The sequence below is a fragment of the Cervus elaphus genome, chromosome 29, assembly GCF_910594005.1.
Source record: "Cervus elaphus chromosome 29, mCerEla1.1, whole genome shotgun sequence".
NCBI classification, from domain to species: domain Eukaryota; kingdom Metazoa; phylum Chordata; class Mammalia; order Artiodactyla; family Cervidae; genus Cervus; species Cervus elaphus.
Window position 1 is genome coordinate 44,154,245 of NC_057843.1, and position 25,040 is coordinate 44,179,284.

Below are 25,040 nucleotides of genomic sequence, written 5' to 3' on the forward strand. Positions count from 1 at the left end.
TTATATGAGATCAATGTCACAAATTAGATGTGTCACCCCTTAATGACAGACAAGAGAGAACTAGTGATTATTTTTGCTCCAGGGGCCCTTAGTAGGCGAGTGAGTGTGTGAGTGAAAGTTGCTCAGTTGTGTCCAAGTCTTTGCGACCCCAGGGACTATAAAGTCCACGGAATTCTTGAGGCCAGAATATTGGAGTGAGTAGCCTTTCTCTTCTCCAGGGGATCTTCCCAACCCAGGGATTGAAATCAGGTCTCCAGCCTTGCAGGCAGATTCTTTACCAACTGAGCTATGGTGGTGAGACTACAGAACTTCCTTGGAAATAAAATAAATGGGGTGTCTAATGTGGCAACAATCCCACTTACTCACTCACTTTCCAGTATTCTCTCAACAGTGTGTCTAGGGAGATCACTAGCAATTTAAGAAATATTAGAATACAGAAATATGATGGAGGGCCACTTCAGCCCATTTCTCCCCTACACAGAAAGTTGACCTTGCATCAGTCACTTGTAATTACTGTGAGAGGTACATGAGGAATCTAATATAAGAGATTTATATATCTTCAGAGGATTTATACATATTCAGAGGACTCCAATAATGAAAGTGTAAATTCAAAAGTATTATCTGTCTGTTCATATAATTAAGGAGTGGTAAGGGAATTCCTCCTAGCAACCAGGATTATTCTAAAAATCTTTCTTTGAAAGAGAAGACAATATAAAAATTATTGCATCTATTTTCAACTTCTGCTGTAACATGGGACACATATAATAATATTGTACTTCTTATAAGAAAGTACTTACTATAACTTGTTAAATACAGTTGATGCCAGTCTAGCCATTCTGGAGTTGAGTGAAAAGATAGAAGCCATGCCATTTAATTTAAAAAGAAAAAAAAAAAAAAAACCCACCAAAAGCAAAAAATTGAGCTTCCAGCATGAGGAAAGTGATACTGCCAAATACAGACAAATGATGAAAGGTATTTAAAAGTTGTAACTGGCTAGTGTATTATCCTGCCTCTGTTATTGTTCAAGGAGCACCCTATTAAGTGAAGCGCTTTGGTAATACTAACTGTTGTCAGATTTCTTATGTAATCTGATTACTCATTGAAATCAAGACAGTCTTTAGTAAACTACTTCCCTTCCCTAGGACATCAGATCAAAAACAATACTGTGGACTAAACATTGTTCATGGTACTTGACCCAATGCAAAGTAAATTCTGTATCTTGCTGTGTGCGCTTAGTTGCTAGGTCATGTCTGACTCTTTGTGACCCCATGGACTGTAGCCCACCAGGCTCCTCTGTCTATGGGATTCTCTAGGCAAGAACACTGGAGTGGGTTGCCACTCCCTCCTCTAGGAGTTCTTGCCAAGGAGGGATGGAACCCGCGTCTCCTGCACTGCAGGCAGGCACTTTACCGCCTGAGCCACCAGGCGAGCCTGTATCTGTATCTACGTATCTACATCCTATTTCCAACCAAAAACAGATGCAGATAATAGGAGTGCATTATTTAAAGTATAATCCTTAGTAGTCATGGGACAAAGTAACAAAGGCCTTTTCCCACAAAACATCTTTTTGAAACAAATATATATATATATATTTTGGTCACACACATGTGGCATGTGGGATCTTAGTTCCTTAATCAGGGATTGAACCTGTGCCTCATGCAGTGGGAGTGCAGAGCCTTAACCATTGAACCATGGAGGAAGTCCCTGAAATATTTAAAATCTGAGTAAAAAAAAAAGTGTCCATTTCATCAAATACTTTTTGGAGCTTATGTATGTTTTATCTTTTAAGTAGCTCTAACTCTAAATGCTCTGTCTTATATAGAAGTGAGACTCAAGATTAAGAAAACATGGGATGCAACACTGAAATAATCAAGTAATTCCCTGTTCTATACCTTTATTTGAAATATATAGGAAGAAGTATATCTAGTCATATTGATGATTTTGCTAAGTCAACTACTCATTATTAATGCAGTCTAGAGACAACTATGACAATTTCATTTGTTTCTGTCTTTTTGTTTTAATATTCTAGACACAAATGATATTTTAAAACTGTTTACAAATGTAATCAGATCATTGGTTTCACACAGACAACAGCTCACACCTCCACCCAACTACCACCATCATAGCAATTAAATAAGACAGGCTGGGTGACTGAAGTTGAATTTTAAAACACTACAAGTAAAAATAAAGTCATAATTAACACTCATTTTAGGAGATGAAAAATTTACTTTAAAATTGCAAACATTTAGCAAAGATAAGACATAAACACTATTTTCCATATTCTACAGAAATATAGTAATTTATAGCTGGCTTGGTACATGGTCACATGATAAAAACAAATCTAATGGAAAAAAAAGAATAGTTTCATTCTACTTTTTTGCAACTTATTATAATTTAATAAGTGTACCAATAAGTACTGGAGGACAGCTGCATGGGAAGATTAGAATCCCAGGGCTATTTGCTAAATACACATTATTATATTATAATGATAAGAACAAAATAGGTACAGATATACAATTAACATGCAATTTAAGCTATTATTTTGAAGAAACAGGACAGAATTTAGTGAACACATTGAAAAATGTATTTTTAATAATGTGTGGTTATAATCAGTATATTATGGTATTTTACAAGGCATGGAATAACTTCCTCAAATAAAGCTTGGCAAAATGAAACAGGTTGAGCCAAATTCTAAAGAAAATTTAAAACGAAGGAAAAGAAAAACAAGTGGATAATTCTGTTCGATTCTCTTCTAAGTATAATAAATAATTTTTAAAGTACCATAATTTCATGCCTACCTCAGCATCTCTAAATTAAAACAAAGCCATACTTTGTACTCTATGAATCTGCTTTGTCCAATAGAGCAGCCCCCAGCCATAAGTGGCTTTTTGAGCATTTGAAATGTAGCTAGTCAGAATTGAGATGCTCATGAGTGCAAAATACAAGCTGAATGTTGAGGACTTTCTATGGGGAAAAAAGGCAAAACACCTCAATTCTGTATATAGGTTACACATGTAAAAGATAATATTATTAATATATTGGGTTAATTAAAATATATTATTAAAGCTAATTTTATGTATTTCTTTTTTTAACGTGGCTACTAGCTTTAAAGTTTTAAATTACGTTATGTGGCTTGCATTTGTTTTTACTGGACAGTGCTGATACAGAAAATCTATAGTCATTATATAAGCCTTAGAATTTAGTTATCACTCTTAAAGCACTCTGGAGTATTAGCTCCCAGAACACCATAAGCACATATTGTAAATACATTATTACAAAATTTATTTTTATCCCTCTGCAAGGTACACGTTTTAAGTGTAAAAAAAATTCACAAAATATTTAATCCTTAAAAAACATCAACTAGAATATGGTAAATGCTAAATGAAATTCAATGCCGACTGTAATACCGGGGGAAAATAGTTTAAGAAAAACAGCAGCGCAATCAGAGTGAAGGCAATTAGTATCTTCAGTAAAATAAGTTAGCCAAACTTATCTTTAATACCCAGGATCTGACCTTGCACCACAGATCATACATGTAACTTGTCCCATTTAATCATAATCTACATTGTTCATTTAATCTTAACACTGACTGCAACTTAACTACTCCATTTTCTGGAAAATCTTTAAGCATGTAAAATTAACAGACCTGGTGAAATCTAATAGCAGAATATAGTGTCTGAGAACTATACTTTAAAGTCCCTCAGTGTTAAAGTAAGCAATTGCCTAGTGTCCAAGAGACTTGAGGTGAAAAAAAATTTTTTTAGAAGCTATGAAGAAAAAATAAGATCACTGCTCTTTTAGCATTTTCTTCTTTTTAGTTTCTTTGTAGCAGGGTGTATAAATATTTGGCGTATTTATAAATACCTCATCTTCTATTTTGTCCAATTCAAAAACAAGTTAACCTAGTACATACTCCATATATACACCATTATTCTCCTAGGAACAACAAATACCAATATACAATACCGACAGTGGTCACCTCAGTCAGAAGCCAGTGTTAGTCATGCATCAACAATCTCATCAGGAGGCCCTGCCTAACGCTGCCTGTGCTGCATATTCCGCTTGTCACATCTCAGGCTGGAATGCTTGTTTTTAAACTGTTTAAATCTGTTTGTATTAGGTAAACTCTGTCAAAAATGCTCTGAAAGTCACAAATTAACAGACTCAAACTAAGGTTATTCATACAAATTTCTCCCTCATTTTGCTATGACTACTTTTAAGACACTGGAAAGTAACCAAGACTTAGGGAGAAATAAACAGAACTTATACCAGAAAACAGAGATTCCCAGGTGGTGCGTGCCAATACAGGAGACAAAGAAACGTGGGTTTGATCCCTGGGTCAGGAAGATCCCCTGGAGTAGGAAATGGCAACCCACTCCAGTATTCTTGCCTGGGAAATCCCATGAACAGAGAAGCCTGGTGGACTATAGCCCCATGGGGTTGCAAAGAGTCAGACACAACTGGGCATGCATGCAGAGAGAGAGAGATACTAGAAAATACTAGACAGACCAACAGAGAATCTGATTGCAGAAGACTATAGCAATTCTCTCTAGAGTTCAGCAGCCTATTAAGACATTTAATCACATTCATCAATGTGCCTTGCACAGAGATACTACTTAAACTTTTCATATCTATCTTCAGACCATTTCTACATAAACAATTAAAAATTTTTTATTACATGTTACTAACTCCAACCTAAATAAGCCTAATTCATGTCAAATGAGAAAAATTTCCAGTTTCAAACATATATTTCTATAAAAATAAACTCTTCAATGAAAAGATGACAACAGTCTCTTTTCTGAAAGCTGTTACACTGATGTTAGATCAATAATCCACCAATATTTACTGAGCACCTACTATGAGTGCATTCAGCCTATACTCGTTCTTTAACTAATAGGAAAAAAAAGTCTGCTCCAAATGCAAGATGACATTTGTGAGGGAGGATAAAGTATTAGCATTTCTAACAGACTGCCGTATGAATCAATATCTGAACGTGTGAAACTATTCATCCCTATGACATTGAAAAATCTCAAATTTATTATTGATCGCTTTATAAAGATAAGCATTTGAAGTATGCTGCATAGTACTTTGAGGAAAGTGACCACCATACATAAAATTAAGGCTGATTCCCTATAGGTATGGAAGAAGAGTCAAAATGTCATGGTTCATAAGCAACCAAAGATTTACTATGAATAGTTTACACCAATATCTGGTTCATTCAAGCAAACGGGCACTTGTGTTAGGTTTCCAATTTTGCTTGAGGGGGGCTGGTGTAATAAAGAAAACTGCTTTTAAACAGGAGCACTTCAAGCAAGTACGAAAATAAAAGTCCCTTGGATAAAAATCTTTGTAAAACCACTATATAAGTTGAAATTCCAAACCTCAATTAAATATATATACATATATATGTGAATACACACACATATGTATGCCTTAAAAGTATCTAAATTTCACTTACAATGTTACACAGCTGTATATCATTGCTTTGTATGTTTGAACCTGATTATGTATCTTAATACTGTATTTCTCCTTAAGCTAAGGATATGGACAGTGATAAGATAAACAAGCTAGTTTTAACTTTCTAGCCTTTAACAATTCTGACCCGTTGAGTTCCTACAAGATGCAAGGCATTATGCAGTGTACTGAACATGTATACAAGGCCTCCACCCAAAACACTCTCTCAGGGAAACTGAAGTTTTAAGAAGCAGAAGAGTTATCAGTTTGAAAACCAACAGTAATCATTTTTTCAACAGGATTTCCAAAAACTGAGACTTAGGTCAACTAAAACACCCCTACCTCTGCTAAACATGGAAAATAATACAAAGTCACTTCTGTAGAAGACATGTGTAAGAGAACATTCATAAGAGAGCCATAGGGACTAAAGCAGTGAGATGAACAAGGAGGCAGTCACTGAGCGTCTATGAGCTACTGCAATGGTAGTAGTTTATAAAAAATACTATCTATACTAAAATTTTTAAGAGCTAGTAATATATTAGCATATTTTCATCTTTTTTTTGCCACTGAATATAAAGTTTTGTCCTAAATTTACTAAATTTTCTACACCCTGAGGAATAACAACAGATTAATAAAAGAAGTGCCAGGGTTAAGCTTTGTCAGCCATATTATTGCGCAGAAAGCACAAACTATATATAGCTGATATGCTTGGAAGCACAAAATTTCATCAACAGAGTAAGCTACCGCTATTTTTTTCTTCTTTCTTTTTTTTAAGTAAACAGTTTGGTTTTATAGTGTTAACATGGCCTGGTTATAGTGTTAACATGGCCTGAGAATACAGAAGTCAAAGTTGGGAACCTGAGGTCCCTAACCCCCAGACCCACAACTGACACAATAGTTTTCTGTTTCTACCATAAACATGACCCATTGCTGTCCTTTAGGAATACATATTCAACAGTTCTCTGAAAAGCACTTTGGAATCTTAAGTTATATGTTTTAATGAAATTATAATTAACAGTTATTTGCTATCTGGAAATATGGAATTCTGATCCTTCCCCTCTTCACACCCAAATACATAAAAAGCCACATTTTAAATTTCATCTCATTATTTACTTCTGTTCCTCCAATATTTGAAAAGATTAAACTTCCTTTTTTTTCCCCCTCTCAACTATCATCCATAAGCCTGAATTTCGGAAGGAGTTCTTAAAAGTCCTTAAAATGAGGCAAAGGATTCACTTAGGATAACCATATGGCATTTCTGTTAGGACAGAGAGCCACTGCTTCCCTTTAAATATGGGCGGCACAGGTTTCAGGCTGATCTTTAGTTATGAATATGCCATCCTCTTAAACGTGATGCCTCCAATCCCGAAAAAGTTAGCTGTTTCTGAGAAAGAACTAATTCTTCATGGTAGGGTGCTTGAAAATGCTAACTAGTGAAATGCAAACCAAAGCATCCTTCTTGCTCATATCAGTAACTCACTTAAGGATAAAATATTCCACTAGACCATGCCTAGCAGTTGGAATAAATAAAATAACTAATCAATCAACTGTTTAATAAAATTTTCACCCTTTGATTTTTACCTAAATGTTAATTAAACATAATCTTGCTTCAGCAAAAAGTAAGAAAGGCACTCAAATAAACACAGTATGCACAGTTATTTTTTAAAAGACACTATGTGATGGTAAGTGGAATTCTCAGGGTGGACTTTCCCTGCTCACTGCCTTCGTAACACTGATCTTGCCTAAGCCTTCCTCCGCTTTCACGTACTTCTCTAGTGAACAGGAGCACATCACAGAGTATACCCAAGCACAGGAGGCTGGCAGCATGTAAAGTGCTAGGGGCTGTATAGCTCTATTTGAGAAATTTATTTAGAAGACAAAAAGTTCAGTTGTTACAATGCTGTTCAAATTTTCTCGCATACTTTAAATATTTAAAAGTTTTAAAATGTAATTTTCTAGTAAGAAAATAATTAAGCTTACAAAAGCTTTTTGCAAAAAAAAAAAGTGTTTTCTAACTTCCTTTGATAAACTAAATCTTTAGCATCTTCTGTAATACAGGGGAACTAAGGTAGAAATTAGATTGTTGCATAGCAAGTGGTAGCATTCCTAATTTATATTTAGCCCTCATGTCAGATATCATCTTGTGCTATTAAGAGAAAAATACTAGACTGACAATTTGTTCTCAAAAATATTAAGTTTTACACACACATACATGTATATACCTAGACAAGCATAAATTCACATGACCTGAATATATCTAAATGATAGTGTATCACCATATATATGCATTCCTACAAAAAAGCCACATAAAAATCCAAGAACTTCTATTGGCATGTCTTGTGTTACTAAGTCCTTATCTGAAGACTTAAGTGGCTTTGTGTGACATCTTGTATATTTAATCTGATAAATAATGAAGCCTTGAATTTAAATTAGAATTGTACCACTGGAATAAGAAATATGACTCAAAGTCTGGGCCCAGAGGTAATAAAATGCTAAAACATAGAAAAGAAAAAGGGGACACTAAAAGGTATCAAATCCTGATGTTTAAAAAATGACTCACAGGTTTAAGAAATATCAAAAATGTTCAAGTTGTGGAGGGGAAAAGGAGAAGCATAAAATGACTACTTATGCATAGATACAGATCAACAAATCTTTGAAATCAGTTTCCTCAGATACCCCAAAGTGGCTCTGGCTCTATGGGCAAGATCTGTCCTCCAAAATCATAAATGAATAGGAAGTAGTGTTCTTAATGAAAATGGTCTTCATTCTTCTATGAATTTTTAAAATATATTAAAGTACAGTTAATTGATATCATACAGCTGCATTTCTTGGCTGAGATTTAACAAGCATAAACAAAGTAGTTTAATGAAGAAAAAAATCTAAATTAACTTATTCTATATGCAATAGCTGCTCCTAAGTATCATGAAGGCAGAATACATCATTCATTGACAATTCAGTGCTCTGTTCCATCAATTTCTCAATCATAACTCACTCTATGCATCCTTCATGATTAATTTTCCCATGTTCAGTTAATCAATCATAAATTTAATAAATATTTAATAAGTCCTTACAATATGCAAGGCAGACAGAATCTGGGAACAATGACCAAAATAGGTACACTTAAAAAAGAAAAAGATTGGGGAGGAGTGAGTGTAGAGATATTGTATCTGTAAGATATTTACAGATCTTATTGCTTTTTTTTTTACTTGTCAGTAGTATTCTTGACCCAGGATGGTCTACAATTCTTCCAGTGAAAGTTGGATGAAATGTGCGTTAATCTAAATCATCTTTTCCTTTAACAGTGACATACTTATTGAAAAGTAAGTGAAGACTAATGAATCTCTAAAAATAGATACATCCTTTCCACTGCATGAGCTCATTCAGTCCAAAAGATATTATCACACTATAGCTAGTGAGTCGGATGTCAACCACTCAAAGTAAAGCACACAACTATACAGGGCAATATTATGTTCTTCTGTGAATGAACACTTGAAAACTACAAATTTTAGAAATAAAGTAGCACACAAGAGTCAGATACAAACTGTATCCTTTGGATATTTGTATTTTTACTTGGTACTTAAAACTATTAGGAAGACAGGAGACCAAGATATATTAAAGGACTGCATGGCTTTGTGCAGGGGTGAGTTAAGAGACTTACAACACAAGAAGACAGTTAACATCAAAGAAGGGCAAGAAACTTTGTGGAAGATATAAAAAAGTGTGGAACATTATAAAATTTAGTTGATGTTTCAGAGGAGATTGTCTATACTCATGTCTTGACACTCTCACACTCGCACATCAAAGCATAAGAAGCCCTATTAGTCGGGATACTTAAAACGATCCATGGAAGAAAAGTAACAGTGAGGCCAAAATCTAGCAACATACATTAGTGGAACTGACTGGATCTCCATGGCATCTGTGTGTAGTTTGCCCCGCAAGCCCTGCAGCTGCTAAAAATCATAAAGTAATAGCTTTATCCAGAGGTCTAGGTAGACCTTGAGGTATTTGATTCAAAATATGCTTTGTAAATAAAAGGTTATAAAATTATGCTCATAATGCCAATCATTTTCTCACCTAAATACTACAAAAAGTTATAAAAGGGTAATTTTTGCCCTAGGAGAGAAGAGCAGCTTCTGTCTACAAGTACCAGCCTAGACAAGCTTTTTGGTATTCTTAAGTCTCACTTGATAGTTTGCCACTCAACAAAATCATGATACACAAGAAAAGGACCTATTCTTTTCCCTTAAGGCAATGTTCCTCACTCAAGTCTAGAGTCTCCGTAACAGTGAGATAGGAGAGGTCTGCTTTTCCCTACACGTCTTTCTTACCCTACAGGTAGCCTAGGATAAAAAGAGGAAAACAGGCAAAGCATAGTGGTCACACTGTTTCAGCCACCACTACATTTTATACACATAGGATAATAGACAGCATCATTAGGGTAACTTTTAAGGGGGCAATTTATATTCATATTTTGTGTGTTTAATGGGGTATGGAATTAACTGGAAACAGGAGAATATCTTTAGTTTACATCCATGAAATATAATAGACATGGAAAAAACCATGGATGGGGAAAATAAAGAGAAAGGTAGGTGGAAAGAAGAAATGCAAAGCATTGCTTCATATCAATAAATCAGATATTACCTGGTACTTTTACCACATCTGTCTCACCTATCTGAAAAATGCAGCCCTTATTATTGAAAAGATAAGATGGATACTTTGGTATCTCATCCCTGATAAATTCAGTATCAAAGTTTCTAAATTGTTTTATTTTTTAAAATAGACTGAAGAACTAACCTTCAAAACTATTCTTTCCCCCTGGTTTTTGCCAGTAAACTTAATAATCCCTTCATAAAAATTTTGTACTTTATCCAGTGTATCCTCAGTAACTTAAAAACTTTACAAAGGAAGGTTTTTAATGGATACATTTCTATGCATAAGCCTGCCATATTGCATGGTGAATTTGGAGGAAAATAAGTAGTAATAACTAAAAATGGCATTCTAGGTTTTTTTAAAATTGATTTTAATTGAGGTAAAAAAACTTATCAAAGCTAGTGGTAAAAATAAGTTTCCACTACAATTGCATAAACTCATAAAATTAGTTTTTTAAAATAATTAGTTTAAAAATGGATTATATTAGAACTATGTTGTTCATATAAATTCCAATATTTCTGATTTCAGTTATGTTGGCCTATGACTTGAGTATAACATGCTAGTGAAAGAGAAATGGTGTGTATTTTCACAAATTCATCCACCTGGCCATCTGATTCTCAAAACAGCAATTAGATAAGTAATTCTGAAATTGTTTTCTTAAGCTAAACTACAGCATAACTTTTTGATTACCAAAAAAAAAAAAAAATGCCTATACAGCAACTGCACTGAGGTGGGCTGAGGTGTGTGTGAACCAATCTGGAGAATCAAATGAGAAAAGTCTCAAAGATAGGAATATACAGGATGAGAAGTTAAAAAGAAAAAAGTTAAGACTCACTGTTCAGCAAGAAGGAACTACACAATTATTTTATCGCCAAAGGAATGCCAGTTCTTAACAAAATAAATAAAATGAAAGATTTACTAGGGACTTTTAGCCTAAAGATGAAGAATATATAGTTAGCCAATAGTAGCAAACAGTTCATGCAATTATGTAAATAAGAAAGAAAAGCGATATTGCACTAAAAAGGGGAACTTTGCAGGACTAATTCACCTCTTTCATTGATTCAATGTAACCAGCCATTTTCTGTATGCACTGGCAAACCTGGCTTGTTCCACGTTCCGACAGGTGGACAGTACTTGATCGATGAACCTGTGCTCCATTTCCAGGCCCAGGGAGTCTGGAGCTGGAGTCCGCTTCAGGCGTTTGATTTCCTGGGAATAGCCTTGCTTGCTAAAGTCACTAAGTCCATCCACCTCCATTGCCTGAGATGTGTGGGGGCCTGCTGGGATACTGTGCGAGTCACTCAAAGTTCCCCCAGGACTGTCGGCAGGTGGCAACTGGATCATGCTGTGAGGAAACCTACCATTTAAGTGATGCTGAAGGTAGAAAATATGCCGCCTGTGAAAGAAGAGGAGGAGGAATAGAACAGAAAAAGAAAAATCACATCACAAAGTCAAGCTTTTCAGAAAAAAACAGAAAAGTAAGTTGACAATTTCAAAACACACAGTATTCAGTTTCACTGCCTTCGGTAACCCAAAGCTATCTGGGGGAAGGAGAATAGTTAAGATGTAGTCTCTGGTATTTGGACAGAGCTTCACAAGTCCAGATTACTGGTTTGTTGAAATACTACCCCAAAGGTTTTTTTTTTTTTTTTTCCAAAGGTTTTTTAAAAAACATTGACTGAGATGATGACAATCACTTGGTGCTGTTACTATAATAACTATAATATGAAACTGTAATATGAAACCAGAAATGGGTTTTTGCCCAATCTCTGCTATAAATTAAAATATAAAACAAAACCAAAAATTAACCTCATTGACAGCCTAAAAGACAAGTGATTTTCAGCAACAAGAGGATTAAATAGCTCCTCTAGAAGATTAGTCTATGGCCTCTATCCAATACTTTCTTTAATAAGAACAGAACTGCTGCAACTGGACTTACTATTTTAGAAACCCTCTGAATCTGCCCCTAATCCAGCACTATAGTCTCATTAAACATCCACATGTGCTAGAATGTGCTGGGCTCCGAGAAAAGTATGTTAAAACACACAGTTCCTGTTCTTCCTCTAAGGAGAGTTTTCCTGCTCTTAGAATCATCTGTAGTTATTTGTTAAAAATGAAGATCCATATGCCTAATTTCCAAAAATTGTGAGAAAGTGGGGTTCACATCTTTGTACAAAATAAGGTAAACTACATAGATTTCAGGTTGTTATATCTCATCATTTATATTAACAATTCTAAGCCTTTAAAAGAGAATTCTATTCATTTTCCTAGCTTATTCTGGAACAGACAAAGGAGCACATAACAGACTCATTTTACAGATAAATCTTAAAGGACAGAGAAGCGGCTTAAGGGCACTGAATCAGTAGCAAACTGGTCTGTATGATATATAGGTCTTCCCAACTGTCTCTTCTCCCCATTCCAAACTCCCATTAATCTTATGAAAAAGAAAGTTTCTGTTCTAACAATCTAGCTATCTTCCAAAAACAAATATAATTTTTAATATTCTCTGAGCCTGGCTATTATGTGTCTAAATATGAAACAGCAACAAAAATCTAACACCAAAACATGCAAGTCAAGATCTATCTCCTCTTCTAAAAATGTGGAATAAGACTGTCTTGTTTTTAAGAGAAAAAGACAATTTTGTATTTACAAAGGTGCCAAAGAGGGGAGATTGTCTTTCATCTTCTCATATATCTTCCAAATATATTTAGTCTGGAAAAAGGGAACAAATTTCAATTAACTTAAAAAAATACACAATTTAAATATGCAATTTAAAATGCCTACCTCTTGCCTAACACAGGCAAGTCATTTGTCTATAAGCATAATCTTGTAACTTGAAGTAAAATCTGTATATTTAATGCCAGAGATGCCTCCAACTAAATGATAATCCAAAATAAACCAATCAGGGGATTTCCATACTTGGATTTCATTTCAACATGAGAAGTACTGTCAAAGGTACTTAAAACTCAAGTTATGAGGTTGCTAACCCTCTTTCACACCTTCATAATAATCCTGAATAGTAAAATTAAACAAATATTAATAAAATATATTTTACCTTAAAAAATAAAAAAATGTCAAGAGATTATACTCAAAGTAAATTAATCTGCAGGCCATAATGGTTGGGAAGAATAGTAAAGCTTAACCATCTGTGTGTGCTCAGACGTATATGACTCTTTGTGACCCCATGGACTGTAGCCCGCCAGGCTCCTCTGTTATGTAATTCTCCAGGAAAGAATACTAGAGTGGGTTTGCCATTTCCTTCTCCAGGGGGATCTTCCAGACCCAGGGATCAAACCCACGTCTCCTGCATTGGCAGGCAGATTCATTACCACTGAGACATTTGGGAAGCCAAAGCTTAACTATTCACAGGGTCTAATCATTGGTCTTAACCCTGACTGTACATCAAATTTACCTGTTAGGGTTTTTTCTTTATTTTTTTAAAAGACAGATGGCAGCACTCTATCGCAGAAATGCTAAGTATCAGGATCTCCAAAGAGGGAGTCCAGAAACGTTTTTTAGTTTGGAAGTAATATATGTATTCTGTTTCACAGTCAAGGATGACCACCACCATCTTGAGCCATTGGCAAAGGTCTGTGCGAAGAACCTCATGTTGATGAAGACTGTGAAGAGGCTATGGTAATACAAACTCCTCTGAATCACTCAGGCAAAGTTCCACAGTCAAATTACCATATTTACCCAAAGAGGCTCGAGTCAGATGTAAGACCTTCTGTAACTCTCATAAGGACACACAGAATTTCATGCAGGAAATACATCTTCCTTCTCTTACCTATGACACCAAAGGGTTTCATGTCCTGGGTAGGCATCAATAAGATCAGTGGTGAATTCAACTTCTTCTTCTAGAAGATGGGGAAGATTTATCCTTGATTCCTCTGCTGAAGCCACTGCTTCTTCATCTTTTGGGAGAACTACAGTTGACTCACTTCTCAAAGGACTTTGCTCCAATACAGAACCGTCAGTCACAGTTCGGCTAATCAAAGACTTTAATAAAAATTGGCGGTAGTGAAATCCACTGTGGTCTGAAACATGCATGGATGCCCAGTGTTTAGTAGAAGATAGTTCATCAAGAAGAATCTTGTAGGAAGGAAAAAGGGAAGTGAAATGAGGAATTTCTAAAGGTTTTCTTTTTTCCGTTAATGCTTTGAATTTCTTTCATTCATTCCTTGTTTTGATAATGCCATTCCTACCAATATTTTGTATATAACATCCAACACAGTGTTGTTGCTTAATAAATACTCATGGTCCATTTCTTTTAGAAAATAATAATTTTTTTTAATACTACTGAATTTAAGGAACTTTCTAATTGGCATACACATAGAACAGCCAGATTCTAAAATAAGGAGAGACACTGGGTATTCATTTTTAATTTAATGCTTATACTGAAGGGAAAATATAAACTCAGAGGTCACTTTAATGGAAACTTTTTTTGCATTTAATGAATCTGTACTGTATCTAACTATGTGTTCAACAATAGACTCAGTGTAATTATTTCTCTGGCACTATTAAATGTCATCAGGGCAGAAACCACGTCTATTTCGTTCACTACTTAATTCTAAGGGCTTAGTACAAAAACATGATGCATGACTAACAGGAATTTTCAAGTGCTCATGACTTTCACTACTTGTCTCAAACTTACCACCAATGATAAAAGACTTTTTTAAATAGGTAAGACAAAATTCAGCAGTGAACTGTTTAAATCTGCAAACTAAAGAATTTCAAATGGAGATAAAAAGCAGCATTTATGAAAAAATAAATTATTTGGCAGTGTCTCAGTCAGGTTAGCAAACAAATAAGTTTTGATCAGAAAAAGGTGTATTGAGGGCTTATCACACCTGTCAGAGGATTTTCAGACCAGTTAAGGAAAAATGACATGTACTTATCAGTAGTGAACCATACACCCCACACAATGCCAAAGGCTCTTTTACCTGCTCTTCAAGGAGCTCAGGCAAATGCCTTCTTCTTAAGCAAGATCCCTCTCTACTTTTCAAAGAGAAAACTAGAAGTCTTCCCTCTTCTCAGCCTCCATAGTTCTTGTATGTTCCATCATATATATTATAGAAATTCCTGTATACCTTTTCATCCCCACTAAACTATACAAGTTTTTTAAGATACTTATTCATTTCTAATTAATGTTCCCATCACCCTATACCCTATATATAAATGTTTAATGAATGAATGAACGAATGAACAATTTAATAAACAAAGTGACTGGTAAAGAGGGATATGATTACTCCCAGCTAGGATGGTCAAGTTTTATCAGTGAAATGTTTTAAACATCTCCTTTAAATTATAATAAGTTAATTCACAGCCACATAAATTTATTTCAGAGGCTATTGCCAGTGAGTCTCTGAGAAATGGAAAACAAATTGCTTATTTGATTTAAAAGGTGGGCAAAATAAATCCACCAGATAAACTTCTACCTGCAAGACAAAAACTAATCTTAAGGTTTTTTTTTTTTTTTAAGAATTATATTTTTGAAGAATTAACCTGCAGGAAATTCAGACTATAATACAGCAGCGTTTTAATTATGGTACAGCTTCTTACTATGCATTGAAAAGAATATAAAACTTGTTTAAAATGAATTTATATAATGTGAAAAACATTTAGATTATTTCTATTATATATTTTCTACATGTAAAAATTAAAAATTTATTGTAATTTTGAGGCAAAAATAGCATATATTTAAAAGGTTTTCAGCAAAACTAATTCAATTCCTAATAACTCTTTTCTGAGACTATTTAAGAGAAAATTCACTATATTCTTTTCCCTAAGATATAAAATGCCTACTAACTAAAGAAGAAATCTTTTAACAGGAATTTCAGGGTGTTTTCTTAGTAGAATAAAAGGCAGTGATTTTTTTTTTTTAAAAAGACAGCAATTATTTTTAAGTGATCTTAAAGATACTGCACAAAGATACAGCTTAACTGGAAGGCACTGACAGAACAAAAGACCTTTGTATAATTATTCTTTTCCAACATTCCACATAAAAATGAGTAAGTGAATAAATAAATTATAAGGAAACTATGGAAGCAGGGCTATGAAACGGAAGATAACAGGTTTAAAATGAAAGACTACTAGAAATGCTAGTTCTTATATACACATACACCATGAATTCCATGAATTTTTTAAAAAACATTTGGTTTTTCCTCTGATTATACAAGATGATTATTATAGAAAAATGTAAAAATACAGAATATAAAGAAGCAAAAAAATCCCCACTTCATTCATTATCCTACTGACCAACAATGACTACTTTTAATATTCTACCATACAACCAATCTCTCAGCTTTTTGCAATAATGCATCTGTTTAATTTACTTAACACAAATTTAGGATAGCTTTTATATCGAAATTTTATTTCATTTAAAGTATAAATTCCAATTTCACTAAGTATTACTCTACAACATAATTTTAAACTTTTGCATAATACTTCATCCTAAAGATTATCACAATTTAAACCATTCCGTCATTTTGTTTCCACTTTGCGTTAAGTAACACGCCTATGTATACACACATATAAATCTATGTACATGTCTTATTTTTATTTAGGAGAAATTTCTAGAAGTATACTAATTGAAACAGTGAGAAAAATTCTGTAAAGTTCTTGATGTGTATTTCAAACTGCCCTCCCGGAAGGCTGTATAATTTATGCCCCTATTGGAAGAAGATCTTAATGTTTGTTTCCTAAATTCCTCATCAATACTTTAGTTTTAGCTAACTTAGTAAGTGGAAGTCAAAGTTAAAGTTGCTCAGTTATGTCTGACTCTTTGCAACCCCATGGACTATACAGTCCATGGAATTCTCCAGGCCAGAATACTGGAGTGGGTAGCCGTTCCCTTCTCCAGAGGGTCTTCTCAACCCAGGGGACTGAACCCAGGTCTCCTGCACTGCAGGCGGATTCTTTACTGGCTGAGCCAACCAGGGAAGCCCAGTAAATGGAAAATCATGTTTAATTTACATTCCCTTAATTATGATTAAAGCTAAATATTTTTCCTATTCACTTATCTTTGTTTCTTTTACAAACTGCCTGTTTGTCTAATTCTCTTTTATAATTGCTCAACTTATTCTTTGTGAAAGTCATTACTGTTCTTATGAGTTTGCAAGTATTAAGTATCTGTGTTGTAAATATTTTTCTTATATATTACTGCAACTGATTTTTTAAATTCCTTTTTTCTTCACATGTTTTTATTTCACTTAAGAGTTCAGGTTGGTATGTGAGATTAAAATCTAACCATCATTTTCTAAAAACTCAATCTTATTAGCATCACAAATTGAGCAAAGAATCCCTTCTCCAATCTTGTGAAATGCCATATTTATCATCAATGAAATTTGTACATACTGTGCACTGGAATTAGTTTCTAGGCTTTTATACTCTATTTCTATAAACATTTAAATATATAAACATACAGCGACATACAGAGTTCCTTATTTTTCCTTTTTTTCCAACAATTTCTTAGCTATTCTTGAAGCTTTATTAGGATGAATTTTTGAAGTTGAAAAAGCTCCTGATTTGTGGTAGAGTCGCAGAGGTGCACAGCCCCTGCTGCCGCCGAGTCGCCTCAGCCGTGTCCGACTCTGTGCGGCCCCACAGACGGCAGCCCACCGGGCTCCCTCGTCCCACTGCCGTCATCTAATTCGCATACACTTTCTTTTTTCTTTTTTATTGACATATAATTGACTTACGATATTATATTAGTTTCAGGGGTACAACATAGTGATTCAATATTTTTATAGACTATACTCCATTTAAAATTACTATAAAATGGCTGTATTTCCCTGTGCCACAGTCCATCCCTGCAGCTTACTCATTTCACACACAGTAACTTTAACTGCCTAAATCTCCTACTCCCATCTTGCTCCTCATCCCTCCCCTGTCCCTATGGTAACCACTAGTTTGTTCTCTGTATCTGAGAATGTTTCTGTTAAATTCATTTGTTTACTTCATAGAGTCCACATATAAGTGATAACATACAGTGTTTCTTTATCTCTGCCTGGCTTATTTCACTACGCGTAATACCCTCTAAGGCCGTCCATGTTGCTGCAAATGCCAGAGTTTCATTCTTTTTTATCGCTGAGTAATATTTCATCATGTATATTAATATATACACACATACGTATCAATCACATTTTCTTTGTCCATTCATCTGTTGATGGACACTTAGGAAGGTTTTGTAGCTTGGCTTCTGTAAATAATGCTGCTATGAACACTGGGGTACATGTATCTTTTCAAATTAGTATTTCTGTTTTCTTCATATATGTACCCAAGGGTGGAACTGCTAGATCATATGGTAGTTCTATTTTTAATTTTCTGAGGAAACTTCATACTGTTTTCATTACTGTCTGTACCAATTTACATCCTTATCAACAGTGTACAAGGGTTTCCCTTTTCACTACATCTTTGCCAACATTTATTACTTTTGATGATAAATATTTTGATGACAGCCATTCTGAAAGGAGTGAGGTGATATCTCATTGCAGTTTTGATTTGCCTCTGTCATGATTATAATTTCAAAACATTTTCATCACCTCCAAAACAACCCCTATTCCCATTAGGAGTCCTCTAATTCCCCATTCCCCCCAGTCTCTGGCACCTGCTAATCCACTTTGCTTGTTCTGAATATGTCTCATAAATGGAATACTACGTCTAACAGTGTTTTCAACTGCGACTGTTTCCTTCCACCCCACCCTGAAAAAATAGATTATTTTAAAATTTACTTTAATATATGTCCACTGAAAAACACAAACATCACAGGAAACAAAAAATAGAAAATTAAAACCTCTCATAATTCTACCCCATAGCACTAGTAAGTATTCTTTATTCTGTAACCTATTTTTTTTCCTGACTAGAAAACACATGCTTATAGAAAATATAACAAAATATATCCATAATGGCACTGTGTTGGTGTGTATAAATATCTGTTGCACACTTATAATATGCCAGATACTATTCAAAATACATTAAATACTATTCAATGCTAATAACATAAAAGGTTATTAGGCCCATTTCATATTTAGTTTATATCCTTAACTTATAATTAACATTTTTCTTTAAATAATCTTAAAAATATAATTTCTAGTAGCAACAAAATATTCTACTTTGTGATGAACTGCAGTGAAATGCATTGTTATTAAATTAGACTGTTTCCAGTTTTTCACTATTATATACAGTATTTTTATATATCAAACTTCCATATTTAATATAATATCCAGTGTTTACTGATCACTTAGTATGAGCACTAGGGACAGCCACTTTATGTGGATTCTCCCACTTAATTTACATCACTCGAGGAGGTAGGAATTGTCATCATCTCCAATTTACAGATGAGGAAACTGAGGTTAGAGAGGCTAAGAGCCCTTTTTAAGGCCACACAGCAAACTGCTGGTAGAGTCAGCATTCATATTGTGTTTGTATGATCACTGAGTGAAGCCTTTAATCACTATATCATAGTGCATCTCCCATTTTTTCTTTAGGATGAATGCCTAGAAGCAGAATTGCTACATTAGAGATAATACCCATCTTAAAGTCTGGTAAATGCTGCCATGTTGCCCTTTGGTAAGATTTTTATCAATTTCTATAATGCTTGCCTTTACACCCTTCCTTTGTGGTTCAGCTGGTAAAGAATCTGCCTGCAATGTAGGTGACCTGGGTTCGATCCCTGGGTTGGGAAGATTCACTGGAGAAGGAAAAAGCTACCCACTCCAGTATTCTGGCCTAGAGAATTCCATGGACTGTAGAGTTCATGGAGTCGCAAAGAGACACAACTGAGTGACTTTCACTTTCACTTTACACCCTTACCAAGCTAAATATGAGCACTTCAAAAAATCATTTTCAATTTTCTAAGTAAAAAAATGCCACTCATTTTATATGTATTTTTAAGCTGTGCTAGACAACTAAAACTTTTGCGATTACTTCCTCTAACAGACAAAGCACTGTAGGACATGATCTCCCTGTTGTTCAGTTGCTCAGTTGTGTCTGACTCTCTGTGACCCCATGGACTGCAGCACACCAGGCTTCCCTGTCCTTCACCATCTCCTGGAGCTTACTCAAACTCACGTTCATTGAGACAGTGATGCCACTCAACCATCTCATCCTCTGCTGTCCCCTTCTCCTCCTGCCGTCAATCTTTCCCAGCATCAGGGTCTTTTCCCATCATCTTGATCTCCTAGCTGGGCCCAATAGCTTATAAGAACAGAAAGCGGATTTTGTAAATTCAGCACCCTTCACTGAGAGTGAGAGACAGTGGCAGTGGTGACAGGAAAAGTGCCAAGACCCCCAAGGGCAGAGGAGGGCAGGCTGACAACATGTAAGCCTAGCAGTGGGCCAGGGCAGATGAGTTCATACATGACTCATGCGCTGTCATCTTTAACAACAGATGGTCTTGAGGAACCAAGAATTTCACCTTGGCCCTGTGTTTCTGATTTATGGACTGCTACTTTAAAAGGTCCACATCAAGGCAAGAAAGCTTCCAAAGAGCTCTCAGCTCACCTGAACTCTGCCTTCCTTTATCCACAACCTTCCCCTTCCCTCTCCCTACCTATCACAGGACACCAAGTTGTGTAGCTGAGATGACTGACTTTAAAGCACTCCATATCCACTATACCCACCAGATAACTTGAATTCACTGCTCCAGGCCCCTGAGAATGTAGCATCGCTCCCTCTGGCAGCTGCTGTCTACGAGCCTGGTCAGGATGAGGAGACATTTCTGCGCTCCCGCTGTGCCTGGAAATTCCCTCAGTTTCTCCAAGTGCCACCCTGCTTTGTAACTGTCAGTATCTGTTTCAACTAGATTTTTCAATTTGTTGATAGTAAGCTTTTTGTTTTTATGCCATATCCAACGTATAGGACAGTGTCTGGTAACGATAAAGTTTCACTACTTTTTTCATGAACGAATTGCACTGAGTTGACCTAGCAAGCTGGTAGTCAAGTTTCACCTAAGTTTTCTATCTATGGGGAGCAGAGAAACGAACTAAAAATCTGTGAGCCTCTACTAGGTGCCCAGTACTTTATACACATTAACACAAGTAATTTTCACCACAATCCACTGAGGCAGGCAGCAGAGCCCCTATCTTATAGATGAAAACATTAAAGCCTTACTTTACACAAAAAGCTAACAGGGCCAGAATCTGAACCCGGGTTAATGTAATTCTGTTGTTTCTTTTTCCATTCCATTAGGTGGCCACCCCTCCTGAAATGCAAAGCCATGTAATTTGCAAAGAATGCCTTCTCTTTCAGAATTGTTGGCTTAAAATCCCTCAGAAGTGAATGCTCTCCTATTTATTCTGGAGGAGTCTCTGGCTAGCACACAGAGAGAGGAGAGGGGGCCTGAAAGGAGATACAGGAAGGGATGAAGCAAAAATGGAGAATGCGTCCTCAATAATCTGAAAGCACCATGTGAGACATTCTGACCCCTTTAAATTGTCTTAAGCCTGGGAAGCTTTTGGAAGAGTACTCTAGTTTCTAAAGCCCTGATACCATAAGAAGTGAAGAAACAATGGAGAAGCTGTAGTACGTAAGAAGGAGTACAAGGATACCTGGCTTTCATTCTGATGAATAATAAATGATACAACTGTGGCTGAGTCCAAGCCATTAAAATTCTCTGGAAACTTCTATCTCCTCATTTCTAAACTAAAAGGATTAGGCAGTGACAGTTCCCAACCTGGTTCTGCATCCAAATAATCCCCTGAACCTGTGAAAAATACTGATCTTTAAATCCTACCTTCATTTTGATTCAGTAGACGTGGGGTAGGACGTAAGAATCATCAGGTAATTTACAGACTCGGCCAAGTGTGGGAACACCTGTGTGAGATCTTCTGCTCCCTCCGCAGGAGAAGAGATTGTGAAAAGGCAGCCAGCTGATCTAGCACATTAACTCACATAACAAAAGGCTACCAAGAAAGAACAATTTCAATTGTATAAAGTTTAATAATCTCTTCCTGTTTCAGGGCAAAACGAGCTATACTCAGTATTCCTTACTGCTTAAACCTTCTTTGTTCTACCAGTACACTAGCCTAAAAGAGTGCCAAAGCCGTGCGGGTGAGGAATGCAAACTTTTTTTAAATTGCCAGTTTCCCTGGAGGTATCAGTTGTTGCAATCCTCTCTGGGCTACTGGGCCATTAGTTCCTCTACTTCTCTCTTTAAAAGCTCCTCTTAGAAGGAACTACTACATACTACCAGATGATTTAAATGGCAGACAGAAGTGTGCCTAGGGACACAAAACAATACCCTACCTTGGTGTCTAGCTTAGCCAGGTGCTGTAAAACCCAGATGCGATGAGACCAGGCATTATAGTTGCTTGGGTATCTCCCTGCTGCCTCACCACAGACCTCCATCTCTTCTCGTATTAGTTGCTGTGTCCTTTCTGCAGGAATTATTCCCAAGTTTCCTTTGGTCATAAAGGAAGGCAAGGAGGTTTCCTGAATTAGCTGTTGTAGCACCCATCGCCTGTTAAAGTAACATGTTGGCAAGAAATGAGTAAAGAAAATAAACCAGAGAGGAAAACAACCAGAGTTCTCTATGCAAAGTAATGCCCAGTATTCAAGGTTTTTTTTTTTTTGTGGGGGAGAGTTGTTTTTGTTTTTAATGATAATAATTTTAGCACCATGGATGTAGGCGGGGGTGGGGGGGGGGTGGGGGTGGTGAGGATAAAGGACAAAGATTATAGAATAAGCGTTCTAAAATGTTAACATCTGTCAAAAAGAGAAATGTCATCAATTTGGAAATGACAACTCCAAAACTTCATTTGGCCAGGAAAGGTAAAGGCAACAAGAATGTTTGTGTGTGTGTGTCTGATTGGTGGTACTGTGTGTATGGGAAGGGGTGATATTAATTAATGGCTGGTAAATACTCAAAAGCAGCACAGTTCACTTTTAATTATATGTGCATGCCTCATCCTTTGTGTGTTTGCAAAGAAGAAGCTGCATTAAGCTTTTATGAAGCAAAATTTCTATATTATAGCATAGAATCTGGAAGGAAAAAAAATCAATATAATTAGTGAAACCATCAGGGAGATTTTAAAATGTCTTCATCTGTAATTTTCCCCTTATCTATTTAAGGTTTTTATCAGCATACATTTAAATGAAAAGCACTCAAAAGTGCCTCTAGCCACTTACTGTCTTTAGTTTTTACAGACATTTTCTCCTAAGAAAGCATTCTTTATAGATTAAAAATTTTCAAGCCAGGATACAGGAAATTGAGTAACAAAATTCATTTTTGTCATTTTCAAATAATGTTATTTTTAACAGCCAAAACTTGCTTTATAAAATATTAGACAAGTCAATAAATCGATGGATGCATCTATGTTAATAATAACTCCCTTCCTCTACCATCACCCCTTTCCTAGTCTCCATACACATAATCAAACACCTCTCTGTAGTCTGCTGTCCCAGTTTCTAATAGGGAGAAAGTATAACCAACTGTATCATTTGGAAGCAGCTGCTCTGCAATGCTAGCCAAAGGCAAGGTTACAGTTAAGATACCTTAAACTGACTTTAAGATCCTAAAAATGCTCAGGATTAAAAAAAAAGTAAAAGTGGCTTAATAAACTAAGAACAGATTTCTTCAGAGAATGTCCCCACTGACCCCATCCAGTAAGCCCAGACCATCTCATTTTAGTCAAAGATGTTATATGGGATCCAAGAGTAAAATGCTTCCAGATAGCTAGGATTTTGAAAAGAGTTCTTACATGCACTTTGATCATCTGCCTCAGCTTTTAACCTAAAAATATCCTTTGCATTTAAGGTCTTAGCAACTTTAATTCAGTCTATACCCCATTCACCTCAGTTGCCTTTATTTGGTTAATTTTAATAACCATAACAACCACCACCACCATTTTTACCAGGAACATACCTGACTGAATTAAATCCAAATTTAATTAAAACTCAAGTTGCTCATTATAGTTGAATATCTAAGTGCAATTTCCATAACTGCTTCAGATAGACAGTAATAACATAAAATTTACCGAGTATTTAACATATGCCGAGCACTGTGCTTGTGTTTACATGCATTACCTCAAGTAAAACTCAACCACTCTGAGATAGATGTAATAATTATTCTCATTTTACAAATGATAAAACCAAAGCTTGAAGAGATTAAATAATCTCTAGATATCACTTAAGTAGAAAGTGATGGCATCTAGGCTTGAATGTAGATATAATCTGATTTCAGAATTCAGTAATCAGTATGTGACCTGCTTCATATTCTGTGTTTTTTTTCCCTCCAGCCATTCTAAGCCCTAAGAATTCTGTGGTGTAAATTAACCACACCTGTGGATCCATGTTTCTGGACTCTTCGGAAATTTAGTTAAGGCCAGTTTTCCCAGATGTAAGTCCTTAATTGGATTTAAAGTACCTGAGAGGATCAGCTCTTTTCTGTAAAAGAAAAATAAAAAGAACTATTACTTTATCTTTCTACACAAACAAACTGCATGACTATTAATATAATTTCATTGTGAAGTAAATTTCCAAGAATTAAAAAAAATAAAACTCTCTTAAAGGTTATACATAGTAATCAAGAATGTATTCTCATAATCTTGAAGTAAATTAAAAAACAGAAACGGAAGCTCCTAAATCAGCAGTGGAACTTTAGTTGTCTATTTGGTAGAGGGCAAAGGAGTTTTCCGGCTTGTATCATTTCCAAAACTTATAAAGCCTGACATCAGTATATGTAGGGCAGATCCAATACTAATCAAGAATTATTCTAGCTTCCTAAGTCAGACTCGATATGATCTACTTCATTACCAAAAACCACACATACAACAACAAACACACTGGATTGAGATGTAAGTAAAAAAAATCATTCAATAGCCATCATAACAAACAGTTTATTTTTTAATTTTTCCCTTCTACCTTTCATATGCATCTGTATTTTAACATGTAATTTTATATTCTGCTCTTATATCTTGAGAATTATTTCCACAGTT

At 35.4% G+C, this 25,040-nt stretch overlaps 1 protein-coding gene across 1 annotated transcript in view; it reads right to left on the reverse strand.

The window, feature by feature from the left end:
- Positions 1 to 1,986: 1,986 nt before the first annotated feature.
- PTAR1 (protein prenyltransferase alpha subunit repeat containing 1) overlaps positions 1,987 to 25,040 on the reverse strand; it is a 49,112-nt gene continuing 26,058 nt past the window's right edge. Inside the window, exons 4-7 of the mRNA XM_043890859.1 lie at positions 24,385 to 24,489; positions 22,351 to 22,564; positions 13,892 to 14,196; positions 1,987 to 11,500 (exon numbers count right to left, since the gene is read on the reverse strand). Of these exons, the coding sequence (XP_043746794.1) occupies positions 11,158 to 11,500; positions 13,892 to 14,196; positions 22,351 to 22,564; positions 24,385 to 24,489 (967 nt within the window). The 3' untranslated portion in view covers positions 1,987 to 11,157. The remainder of the gene's footprint in view (positions 11,501 to 13,891; positions 14,197 to 22,350; positions 22,565 to 24,384; positions 24,490 to 25,040) is intronic.